The 11,602-nt window shown below is 51.4% G+C and overlaps 2 protein-coding genes across 3 annotated transcripts; one reads left to right on the forward strand and one right to left on the reverse strand.

The window, feature by feature from the left end:
* The first annotated feature begins 99 nt into the window (after positions 1–99).
* Lrrc46 (leucine rich repeat containing 46) lies at positions 100–5,996 on the forward strand. 2 transcript variants are annotated; one of them, XM_038327924.1, is made up of 8 exons: positions 100–395; positions 478–586; positions 2,516–2,624; positions 4,019–4,065; positions 4,300–4,409; positions 4,578–4,647; positions 4,950–5,095; positions 5,532–5,996. In XM_038327924.1, exons 1-8 carry the CDS (start codon positions 374–376, stop codon positions 5,900–5,902), a joined length of 984 nt encoding a protein of 327 aa, XP_038183852.1. In that variant the 5' UTR covers positions 100–373; the 3' UTR covers positions 5,903–5,996. The 2 variants fall into 2 exon arrangements, with proteins under 2 accessions (XP_038183852.1, XP_038183853.1); XM_038327925.1 differs by lacking the exons at positions 100–395; positions 478–586; positions 2,516–2,624 and adding an exon at positions 2,958–3,078.
* A 712-nt stretch (positions 5,997–6,708) lies between these two features.
* On the reverse strand, positions 6,709–10,520 carry Scrn2 (secernin 2). Its single transcript, XM_038327244.2, has 8 exons — positions 10,415–10,520; positions 9,900–10,076; positions 9,443–9,624; positions 8,295–8,494; positions 7,658–7,873; positions 7,423–7,588; positions 7,154–7,334; positions 6,709–7,022 (listed from the first exon to the last, which is right to left on the reverse strand). The coding sequence occupies exons 2-8, from the start codon at positions 10,074–10,076 to the stop codon at positions 6,864–6,866; spliced, it is 1,281 nt and encodes a 426-aa protein (XP_038183172.1). The 5' UTR covers positions 10,415–10,520; the 3' UTR covers positions 6,709–6,863.
* Between the last annotated feature and the right edge of the window lie 1,082 nt (positions 10,521–11,602).

The raw sequence follows: 11,602 nt of genomic DNA on the forward strand, positions 1-11,602 counted from the left end.
ACAATAGGTGAGCCTTCCGGATGAAGCCGCTATCCGCATGCGTAGACTCGGGCCTATAGTGCCCGCCCCCACGCCTACGTGGCGTCCCGTCTCCTAGCAACGACGCGAGACCTCAAGGAACCGTTCTTTTCATCCCTCAGGTCTTTTCAGTTTGCGGCCAGTGAAGTCACCTCACACACTTCTAACTCCAGATCCTTCGCTCCGATTTAACCCCGTCTTCCACCGCACACCCAATAATTGACTCTGAACCAAACGTCTCTGTCCTTGTCTCCTCAGTCTTCCCTCCAAACTGGGTTTTGCCACCCGCCAGCTAAGGTTCTCTGCTGCTCTTCGGCCATCTCCTGCCTCAAACAGCCGCTATTTACTTTAGGTCATGCCAGGAAGTGAGCAGGAAGGTGAGCGGGTAGCAGAACAATTGGGCGACAGTCAGGTCGGCTTTCCGAGAATGAAGACAAGTGTCTGCCTGTCTTTTCACAGCTAAGAAGGCTGCCCAGAGCACCGAGGAAGGGGAAGTCCCCATCACCGAAGCCCTTATCACCAAGAGGAACTTGAACTTCCCTGAAGATGAAGACCTGTCAGAAAAGATGTGAGTGCAGGCGAAGGGAAGGGATAACTGAACACTGAAGCTCAGATGTTCAGTTTGTTGAGCGGCATGATTCTTGGACTCATTTTTGTCTCTTTAGTTATGCCGTACTCCAGCCAGTAGTACTTCCCAGTTGGTTTTTCTTTCTTTCCTTCTTTCTTTTTCTTTTTTGTTTTTTTTTTTTTTTTCGAGGCAGGGTTTCTCTATGATTTTTCCTTCCTTAAGATGGTTCTTTTTTCATTATCTTCAGCTGCCTTAGAGAATGTTCTCGCAACCTCAGAAATTCTCCGTTTAGTTCTCAGTCTGGCCTTCCCACACTGTTAATGCCCAATTGATCGTTATAAATTATAAATCTAGTTACTCCCTGGTAGAAGTTTCCTCTGCAACCTACTATATCCAGAATAAAATCCAAACAGCACGAACCGAAATATTTCCAGCCACACCTAAGTGTGCAATTTCTCACGCCACGTTTTTGCCCCTTGTTACTCAGAAGTGAGAGCAGCTTGACATCACCTGGTTTCTTGTCAGAAATGAAGACTCGCCACTGGGGGAGGGGATTAGCTCACTTGACAGAGTGCTAAGCACCACATAAAACCAGCTTTCAGGGCTGGGGAGATGGCTCAGAGGTTAAGAGCACTGGCTGCTCTTTCAGAGGTCCTGAGTTCAATTCCCAGCGACTACGTGGTCCCTCACAACCATCTATAATGAGATAAGACTCCCTCTTTTGGCCTATAGGGATATATGCAGACAGAATACTGTATATTTAATAAGTAAATATTTTTTTAAAAGACAGCGATTATTTTTTTAAAATAGTGGCTTTCATGTAATCTCAGCACTCAAGAGGTAGAGGCAAGAAGATCAGAAGTTCAAGACTATCCTCCTCAGCTACATAGTGAGTCTGAGGCCACCCTGAGCTACATGAAGCCCTGATTCCTCCACTCTGGAGTTGGTGCCCACTTTCATTTCTTTTTGTCTTTTTTGCCCCCCGCTCCAAGACAGGGTTTCTCTGTGTAACAGTCATGGCTGTCCTGGAACTCACTCTGTAGACCAGGCTGCCCTCGAACTCACTTAGATCCGCCTGCCTTCCAAATGCTGGGATTAAAGGCATGCACCACCACCACTCAGTTAAAATACAATACATTATTTTGGCTTTTGTTTGTTTGTTTGTTTGGTCGGTTGGTTGGTTTTTTGGGTTTTTTGTTTGTTTGTTTGTTTTTTGAGACAGGTTTTCTCTACAGAGAAGCCTTTGGAGCCTGTCCTGAAACCCGCTCTGTAGACCAGGCTGGCCTCGGATTTAACAGAGACTGCCTGCCTCTGCCTCCCGAGTGCTGGGATTAAAGGTGTGAGCCACCTCTTCCCATCCCACTTCCATTTCTTGTACCTACCTCTGGCATCCACTTGGCCATAGCTATTTGGCTGGCTTCCCTGATAGTGATGGGCAAGGACCCATACCATTTGTCTGGAGGGTACTCAGTAAGTTTGAAAATAATGAGCGTATGGATGGAACAAGTGACTTCCCTCCATGGGTGACTCAAAACGGAGTGAGGAAGATTCTTCCAGAAGATATGAGAGTATTTCTGCATCTATCCCCACCCTGCCTCTGCCATCCAAACTGACCTAGGAAGGCTTCTCTTGTTCCGAATCTCCAGGAACCGTGAGCAGTCACCCCCCCCCCCATTGTCCAGAGGGCCCTTCGTCAGCTTTTGCTCCTCTCTTTCTCAGTTCCACCAACAGAGAGCGATGTGTCTGAGACCAGCCAGTCTCATGACCTAGATATCACGATCTGGGTCAAGAAGCTGTTCTTGGCATCTCATCAAAACCATTCAGTCCCTTCCTTTCCTTGAGACATGTCTTCTCCTCTCCCTCCCTCCCGTCGCTCACTAGGAGGCACAGGTGTGACCCTAGTGCACCGTTTTGCTCACTCTCCTCCAGGTTTCACACTCTTGATGAACTAGAGACTGTCCGCCTGGATCGGGAAGGGATTACCACTATCAGCAATTTAGAGGGCCTCCGGAATATTCACAGCCTCTACCTGCAGTTGGTAAAGTCTTGCTCCCATGCCTCCTGTCCTCTCCCTAGTATGTTTGAAAACTGCTGGAACGGTTTATCTCTTTGCATTTCTGGTGTTGGGTAAGTGGAATATTCCCAAATGAATCAGGAATCCTCCTGAATTGAAAGGCTCATTTCTGACCCAGTGGTGGTGGCATATCCCGTTAATGCCAGCACTTGGAAGGTAGAGGCAGGTGGATCTCTGTGAGTTCGAGGCCAGCCTGGTCTACAAAGCAAGTTCCAGGACAGCCAGGGCTACACAGTGAACCCCTGTTTTGAAAACAAACAAACAAACAAACAAAAACCCAAAACAAACCAAAATTTCCTACCCCAACCCCACCAAGAACTCCTGAACATGCTTGAGTCACCATTCCAGCTGGGGACAGTGGCATATGCCAGTCCCTCAAGTACCCAAGAGGCCGATGCAGAAGGATCACAAGACTGAGGTGAGCCTGGGCTACATAGGCCATTCTAGTCAGCTGGCTCTACACAAAACCCTGTCTTAACAATATAGATCCAAGTGCAGCAGTGCATACTTTTGGTCCCATCACTTGGGAAGCAGAGGCAGGCAGATTATGAGTTAGAGGTCAGCCTGGTGTATGATTTCCAGTCCAGCCAAGGCGACTTAATGTGGCTGTGTCTTGAAAAAATTAAATAACTATAGGACTGGCAAGATGGCGTAGTAGGTATAAGTGCTGCCTGACAAGCCTGGTGGCCTGATTTCAGTCCTAGGACCCACATATAGGAGAGAGCTGACTCTGTCCAGCTGTTCTCTGACCTCCACGCACATCCTTGGTATGTGTGTTCACACACCACATACTTTCTCACACACACACATGTGCATGCAAATAAATAACATCATTAAAATGTTCAAACAATAAAAAAATGTTCAAGTAAGTGCTCAGTTACTGTTTTGATAAAAGATTTTCCTGTATCCTATGTCCCCCAGATCTTTGGGAGGCTGTGCAGTGGTGGCTGGGTGATCTCAGCTTTTCCTACGATGAACAGAGCCAAAGCCCTTCAAGTTCTATGCAAACCTTGTGAGCCAACTCCAATAGAGTCATTGCTCTTCCGGGTTCACAGGCCACCAAGGAGGCCTGTTCCATTTCTCTACTGGCCACTTGATTTCTTTCTCTTGAGTCTCCTCTAGTCCTTTGGTTCTGCTCATTGGACTAGCTCCAAGTTCACCCATTAGCCACTGACCAGAGAAAAGAAATCACCTTCCCAAGGTAATGGCATCTAGTCACGGTCAGGCTGAGTGGTCATTCTCAAAGCAGAGTGGCTGCAGCTGAGACTAGGCATGGTCTTAGGGCTTCATCCCCTTAAAAAGACTCCCCACTCAGCTGACCTTAAACTTGGTTTCCCCACCTTGGTTTCATCCTGCAGAATAAGATCCAGCGAATTGAGAACTTGGCATGCATCACCTCCCTGCGGTATGTGGCACCAAGAAAGCAAAGGAGTAAGGAGTTGGGTGGTGAGAAACCGGCTACACCCCTAGAACTGTTTGGGGACTCTCCAAGCCTGGCTCTCTGTCAGCTGAGACGGCTGGCTCTGCTCTCCTCACCCCACTCTGTGCTCCCACTTGCCGGCCAGCTGCCTACACAGGGGAGCCCGGGTACCTGGTGCCCTCCACGCTCCAGCAGTCCTTCCTCCCTCTTCCCCTGCAGCTTCCTGTCTCTGGCAGGAAACCAAATCAGGCAGGTGGAAAACCTCCTTGACCTCCAGTACCTCCAGTTTCTGGATCTTTCTGAGAACCTGATAGAGGTGCTAAAGCTAGGTAGGAGCGCCATGCACACCCTGGCTCACGGAGTCGGTCCCAAATGGCGTCCTTCCTCCTCTTGGCTCCAAGCTCCTTGTGATTTTGCTTCTCTCCCTGGGGGAGGGGGGGTGTGGGGAGGGGGGCAGAGTGGGCATGAACCCCTCACTCATTCTTTCTACCACACAGACGAGTTCCCCCAGAGCCTTCTCATCCTCAACCTGTGTGGAAACCCCTGCACCAACCAGGATGGCTACAGGTGAGGAGGGACTGAAGGTGGGGGTAAAGAAGTGCTAGGTGAGCCCCGCCCACTGCTCTGGGAAGCAGCTCTCCGCCTGCCTCCCTCATGTATCCACTGGGCCCTCTGCCCCTACACTGATCTGTCCCTTTCTATACAGCACCTCACAAGCCTTTTGCTCATTGGGTTGACCCCAGGCCCATCCCCTAGTCTCAGGGTCATACCCACCCAGGTATGGGCACTGAAGCACACATCACTGTATCATCCCAGGCTCTACATCATGGATGCCCTCATGGGTAACCTCTGCTCCTTCTGCCTTACAGGAAGATGGTGATAGAAGCCCTGCCACTGCTCTTGGACCTGGACAAGCAGCCTATAATTGAGCGTTGGACCTCCGATGAAGAGGATAAATCCTCAGATGAGGAGGAGGAATTTCCGGAGCTGAATGGCCCGTTCTGCGCAGAGCGAGGTGATTATTTCCACGGCTGTGGCCTCCCCAGGCTCACATTGTGCTAGGAGAGGGGTAATGGCACCTGCACTGTCCTAGGCAGCTAGCTCTGCCAAGATCTCTCCAGCTCTGTGGTCGCCTCTACTCCAGGCCCTTCATGTTCCTGAGTGCCAGTCAGGACAGTGTAGGGTGACCTCTTCCCAGCATGGCTCCGTCCCTGGGGTTACTTGCTCACCTTCCATCAGCCACAGGGCCACTTGCTACTCATGACAGAGTGAGTGTCTGTGAGCCTTCTCTGTCTGGAACTGGCAGGATCTAATCAGAGGATGTGTGGTCCCATCTCTTCCCAGCCCCAGCCCGATACTTTTTCTACCAGGGATGCCTGTAGGTTTACCAAAGACATCCCTGAGCCCAAGACCCTCCTGCCTAGCCCAGGGCTCTGCTTTTCCTACCCCAGGGTTCTTCAAGGACTTGGAGCAGGAACTGCAGGAGCATCAGGAGCGAAGGCAGCAGGAGGTCCTGGCGGAGCACTTGTCCAGGATGGAGACACAGCCTGTCCTCACTGACCTGCCCCTCCTGCCTGCAGTGCCCATGGCTGGGGACGGCAGCCCTGCTGTTACCGTGCAGCCTGAGAAAGAGTCGGCCCCTAAGGCCGCCTCCTCAACCGAGGCCACCTCTTCTACCACTACCACGAAACCAGTGCCCAGAAGCCACAAAAGCTCTGTCCGGGCGAGGAAGAGAACTCCAGCAGCCACAGCCACAGCCAAGACCTCTCTGGCTGCAGCCCCCAGTAAGACAAAAACTACACCCAGAAGAAACACGAAGTAGCGCACAGCCTCTGTGTACTTGCCTTCCTCCCCAGGCCCCTCCTTCAGTAGTGGCAGGGGCCCCAACTTCCAATAAAGCATCTTAGGGCTTAGAATGTTTTTCATGTCACATGGGGTAAGTCAAGGAAAGGAACGAAAACCAGAAGTCAAAAACACAATCCCCAAAAGCAGCTTAACCTTTCAAGAACGACCCAAAGGGCTGGGTCCCCAGTGGGCTCACTGCGCCTCTAGTGGGCAAGAAGTGGAGACCACCTCACAAAGCTTTGTGGTGTTTTGTTTTTTGGGTTTTGGTTTTTCGAGACAGGGTTTCTCTGTAGCTTTGGGGTCTGTCCTGGCACTAGCTCTTGTAGACCAGGTTGGCCTCAAACTCACAGAGATCCCCCCCCTGCCTCTGCCTCCCGAGTGCTGGGATTAAAGGCATGCGCCACCACCGCCCGGCTTCTTGTTTTGTTTTTAAGATAGTGCCTCATTGTGTAATCCTGGCTGGCTTGGAACTCACAGAAATCCACTTGCCTCTGCCTCCTGAGTAATTGGATTAAAGACATGCCACCATGCAGTCCAAGCTAAGGACTAAAACCTTGCTTTTCATGTCCCATGGTGTAAGTCATGGTAAGTGTCCCCAAATAGCAGCCAGCTCTCATGAGGCATAATCTTGGGTCTTCATGCAAACATACATGAATTAGGTCCCATCACACCCATCATTAGAGGTTATGGCTTGGCATCACCGGTCCAGCAACCAGTCTGCTGGGAACTGCCCTGTGCCCTGGCTCATCTCTTCCCAATAGACCCGAGATTCATTTCACTGAATAAGGAAATAAAACATATTTATTAAGCAAAGGTGTTCCAGCCACCCAGAACCTGGACAAGTGGTGTGAAGGGGATGACTGTGACCACCACCCCCACGGCTCAGGGCAGCTGGCCCCAGAGCTCCTACACCCAGCAGGCCAAGAGGGGCTGTACGCTTAAGCATAGGCCTGGTGCTCCTTCTCCACAAAGGCCTGGAAGAGGCCGCTCAGCCCCTGGGGAGGCAGGGTCTGTTCACCAGTTAGTAGTTTTCTGAGAGCCTCCAGGCCCTCCAGCTCCAAGCTCTGTTGCTTTTGGCGGAGACGTTTTCCCTGATCCTGCCAGGAAAGGCAGAGGTGAGGAATGTGGACCCCCTCCTCCATGCAGGAGAAACCCGAGACTAGCTAAATATCCCACCTGCCCCCAACTCTGCCCTTTGAGTCCAGACTATCTGAAAGGTATTTCCTACCTGCCCCTCCTCCATCAGCCCCAGGGCTGCCTGGTGTCTGCGATAGAGCGAGTGCCGACGATCCACCTGCGTCTGGAATCGGGGGAGGATCCGAGCAGGGTCCTGGGCTCCAAAAGTGGGGGACAGCACCTGGGGGGCCTGGGCCACCCCCGCTTCAAAGATGAAAGGTTTGAATACCGACCTAGTGAGACACAGGTGGAAGGACCGAAGTAGCAGCGGGGCACATGTCCTGCCTTGTCCCCTAGCCAGTGTGTCCTCTTCACCCTCACCTGGATGGGTCTGGTGTGGCAGTGAGGAAATGGACACAGGGCTTTGTGGGATCCCGGGGTAGGACCGACACCATACTAGCGGTGGTGCGGAAGCCTCCTGAGTCCATGCAGATGCCGCTCTCCTTGTTCCTGAGAATGTCCATCATCACCTCTGCCGTGATAGTCCCTGCAAATGAGCGTGTGAGAGAGACTCCCAGCTAGGGTGCCGTGGGCCCCTTGCCCACCACCCACAGACCTTGCCGTTGCTGCAGCAGCTCACGCCCAGCCCGGAAGCGGGCCTTAGCAGCTTCCATCCGCACAGGTTGCTGGGTCAGGGAGAAGACCTCTGCAAAGTCGAAGGTGCCCTGTCCAGTCCACCAACCCTGGGCCTTGGCGTGGCTTCGGAGCTCTGGGTGTTCTGCTGAGATGGCTGTGCCAATGCTCAGCTGGTTAGAAATGTTCCAGGCGCCCCCTGTGGAAGAAGAGGAGCTTATTCATCTAACACGGAGCACCGGCTAGATGCCACATCCTGGGGGAGGTGCTTAGATTACGGTTTTAAGAAGCACAACCTGCGCTCAAGGGGCCTACTGTGATGAGACCGAAAAATCAGTCAGAGCTAAGTCATAGGGATGGACAAGATGGCAAAGTGGCAGTTGCTTGCATATGACCTCCCGACCACGCAGGGAGGTCCAGGAAGGCTCTGGAAAGGACTGACTGAAGCATGGGAGCATTTGGCCAGGAAGAGTTCCTAAGTGGGCTTATTTCCAGTTTGCCAGGGTGTCACTGCCCAAGGCTATCAGGGAGGACAAAAGTGGCAGCCTCCAGAAACAGAGGGCAGTACCTGGGAAAGGCTAGGTTCCCTCTCGGAGGCAGCCTCCATCCTAGACTCCTACCCTGGATCCGCTGAGCAGCCCACAGCCTCCCGGCTGTCTCCAGCACCCACGCCTCTGTCCGGTCAGCCAGTAGGAAGGTGTTGTGATAGCAGAATGGCACAGGGTCCTCCCGGCAGCTGCCCCCCTGCCCATAGCGGTCCAGCAAGCCTGCAATCACATGCACAGCCTCCTGGGCAGTACTGCTCCGCTCCAAAGCCAGCCTGTTGGAGAGGTCAGAGGACAGAGATGATCTGGAGAGGTTTGATGAACAGTCCATGTGGCACAGCAAGCCCTGCAGCAACGATGGCATGCGGCACCCACCTGTGATCCCAGCAAAGAGGTGGAGGCAGGAGGATCAGAAGTTCAACTCCAGACTCAGGGACATACTACATGACTCCTTATCTCAAAACAGACAAAAATACAAAAGCAAAATGAAAAATCAGCCATATATGGCAGCACACACCTTTAACCCCAGCACTTGGGAAGCAGAGGTTGGTGGATCTCTCTGCGTTCAGGGACAGCCTGATCTACCTAGTAAATTCTAGGCCAGTCAGGGATACACAATAAGTCTCAAAAAAAAAAAAAAAGAAAAGAAAAAGAAAAAGCCACATGCCAGGGGTTTTCAAGCTTTACAGTGAGAGTCCCACGGAAAGGTCTGGAACACCGTTTCCAAAGAAGAACCTCCGGAACTCCTCCTCAGTCAGAGCTGCCCCATCTTTATCAGTTTCAATAAACCAGAACTCTATGAGAGATTTCAGTTAACAAAAATAGTACTGAAAAAAAAATTAAACCACTCTGGGCCAAAGGAGGCTCTTTATCAGGCTTGGTGTCCCAGGCCTTTAATCCTGCACTTGGGAGACCAAAGCAGGATCTCTGAGGTCAAGGTCAGCCTGGTCTACAGAGAAAGTGCCAGGACAGAAGGCTGTTACACTGAGAAACAATGTCTTGAAAAATCAAATAAGAAGAAAGGAGGAGGAGGAAGGAAGGAAGGAAGGAAGGAAGGAAGGAAGGAAGACAGACAGACAGACAGACAGACAGACAGATAGATAGATAGATATAAAAGGTTCACACAGCTTCTTAGAGAGGCCACAGGACGAGATCAACAGAGATGCAAGCCCAATGAACCCAAGTGTTAGGGGAGAGGGTGGGCATGAAGAATGGGTCTGTACCTGAGTAGATCCATACCCAGAAGGGCTTCCCCCTCCCCAACAGGCTCTTTGGTCCACACTGCTTCGTTGCCAATGCAGACACCGTGTTCATTGGCTCCCATCTCAGCCCCCCACAGCCAAGAAGGGCGGCTCAGAATCACAGCATGTGTCTTCAACACCTGTTCCACCTCGATGTAGGTGCACTGGAGGTAAAGAAGAGAAGAATTCACAGGAAAAAAAAAATCTAGAACCTGCATTGCCCTGGCACTCTGTCGACCACTTTATATAATGGCGTTAAGAAAGGTCTTGTTCTCAGGTCACACATGAGTAAACTGAGTTAGCAGAGGCTAACTAGACTCAAGGTTCAGGTTGGTGGACTTGAAGTCCATACTCTTTTCTGCCAATGTCCCAGGTACACGAAAAGGAAGGTCTTGGAACAATGTCTAAACCTCCCAGCTCCTTTTAAGTCCTAACCCACCTGGAGCCGGCTCCCAGGGGTGTGATTGCCTGCGGGTATAAATACCACCTCCTGCACCTCATCTCGGGGGCGGTCCGAGTTCTTTGCAAAGATCACAGCTGGAATGGCAGAGGCAGGGGGCACAGAGACAAAGCAGTCACAGGAACAAGGGGCATCAGGGCTCGACGACGAGGCCATCTGCGAAGAGGCGGGAATGATTATGTCCCTCCAACGCCACCTCTCCACAATCCTGGCCACCGGTTGGGGCACAGAATCCGTGCCAGTCGCTCCGGGACAACAGCACTGTGTGCACACTCAGAGCGCGCTGTGCACTAACTACTAACTGTGCACTCGGCTTAGAATCAGCAGACAACGCAGACTCTGCAAATTAGGACCGTCCCCCTTGGAAACCTAGCCCTTCCAGGCTGTAGGGTAGTTTCAAGGCACTGTAAGAATCCCACGCTCCTGCGCATGCCCACATTAGCGCTCCTCTTCCGTACAACCCCTTCCAAGTCTTCAGTACCTCCACCTCTTACCGGTTCTGCTTTCAAGACCCTCAGACTCGGTTCCGGGAACCACCGCCTCCGCAGGTCAAAACAGCTCCTCTGGACCCAAGTTCCCAGGTGACCTGAAGGCCTTTGTCCCCGGAGGAGGGGCCAAAGGAGAACACCTGCAATCCCAACGTTTCCCACGAGGGTGCGCGCTAGCTAGCACTACTTCTTGGAACTAAGTGGCCTTCCGAATCCTGCCTGGGTGTCCTGGACTTCCGTTCAGGCTTATCAGTCACTATTAGGAGTTGGAGCTGAAGGAGAAAAGAAGGCTGAGTGAAAAGAGAGTATTCATAAAATAGCCGATGCTGCTGGGGATTCTGAAGATGTAGGGGGAACTTTAGCTGCCTGCATCCTGTCTTGAATTCCCAAGATTCAATACCAGTAAAATTGCACAGGACAAGACAGGATGCATAGGAATATCTTAAGTTACTGCAGCATTCATTTTACCAATTTTTTAAAAAATTATTTTTAGAGGCTAGAGAGATAACTCAGCACTTAAGGGCACTGACTGCTCTTGCAGAGGCCCTGGGTTTGATTTCCAGCACCCACACAGTGGTTCATAGCTGTCTGTAATTCCACTTTCAAGGAATCCGACGCCTTCTGGCCTGCATGGACATCAGACACATGTGCACAGACACACATACGGACAAACATCCATACACACAGCATTTTTAGTTTTGTAATTATGTGTGTGTATTATGTGAACGGGAAGGCATGTGCCTGAGGAAGCCAGAAAAGAGTGTTCCCTCTCTTGAAACTGGAATTACAGGGGGTTGTGAGCCACCTGGCATGAGTGGTGGGAACCAAACTCAAGTTCAGAACGTACTCAGTTCTTTTCAGTTTTAGATGTCCTGTCTCAGAAGCGGCCCACCTTGTTGCTGTTGTCTTTAATGTATTTTACTGTTCGACTTTGAGAGATTGTGTGTGTCCACATGTGCAGTGTACATGCACATGTGTGTGCATGCTTGTGCACACTAGAGGTCAACATGGGTGTTTTCCTCGGTTGCTCTCCATCTTATTTTCTGAGGCAGGACCTCTGATTAAACCTGAAGCTTTGATTCTGCTACACTGTCTGGCTGGCAAGCCCAGGGCTCTGCCATCTCCACCTCCCCAGGAATGGGATTGTGAGCACATGTGGCACCCAGGATGGAACCCAGGCCCTAGTGCTTGCAG

The sequence above is a fragment of the Arvicola amphibius genome, chromosome 4, assembly GCF_903992535.2.
Source record: "Arvicola amphibius chromosome 4, mArvAmp1.2, whole genome shotgun sequence".
Classification (NCBI taxonomy): Eukaryota; Metazoa; Chordata; class Mammalia; order Rodentia; family Cricetidae; genus Arvicola; species Arvicola amphibius.

Excerpts from the sequence above, each read along its gene's own strand:
- Lrrc46 (XM_038327924.1), top strand. The coding sequence starts at position 374 with ATGCCAGGAAGTGAGCAGGAAG. Across the intron at positions 2,625-4,018 it reads ACAGCCTCTACCTGCAGTTG|AATAAGATCCAGCGAATTGA; the intron begins GTAAAGTCTTGC and ends TTCATCCTGCAG. Across the intron at positions 4,066-4,299 it reads GCATGCATCACCTCCCTGCG|CTTCCTGTCTCTGGCAGGAA; the intron begins GTATGTGGCACC and ends CTTCCCCTGCAG.
- Scrn2 (XM_038327244.2), bottom strand. The coding sequence starts at position 10,076 with ATGGCCTCGTCGTCGAGCCCTGATGCCCCTTGTTCCTGTGACTGCTTT. Across the intron at positions 8,495-9,442 it reads CTGGGTATGGATCTACTCAG|GCTGGCTTTGGAGCGGAGCA; the intron begins GTACAGACCCAT and ends CCTCTCCAACAG. Across the intron at positions 7,023-7,153 it reads GGCTGATGGAGGAGGGGCAG|GATCAGGGAAAACGTCTCCG; the intron begins GTAGGAAATACC and ends CTTTCCTGGCAG.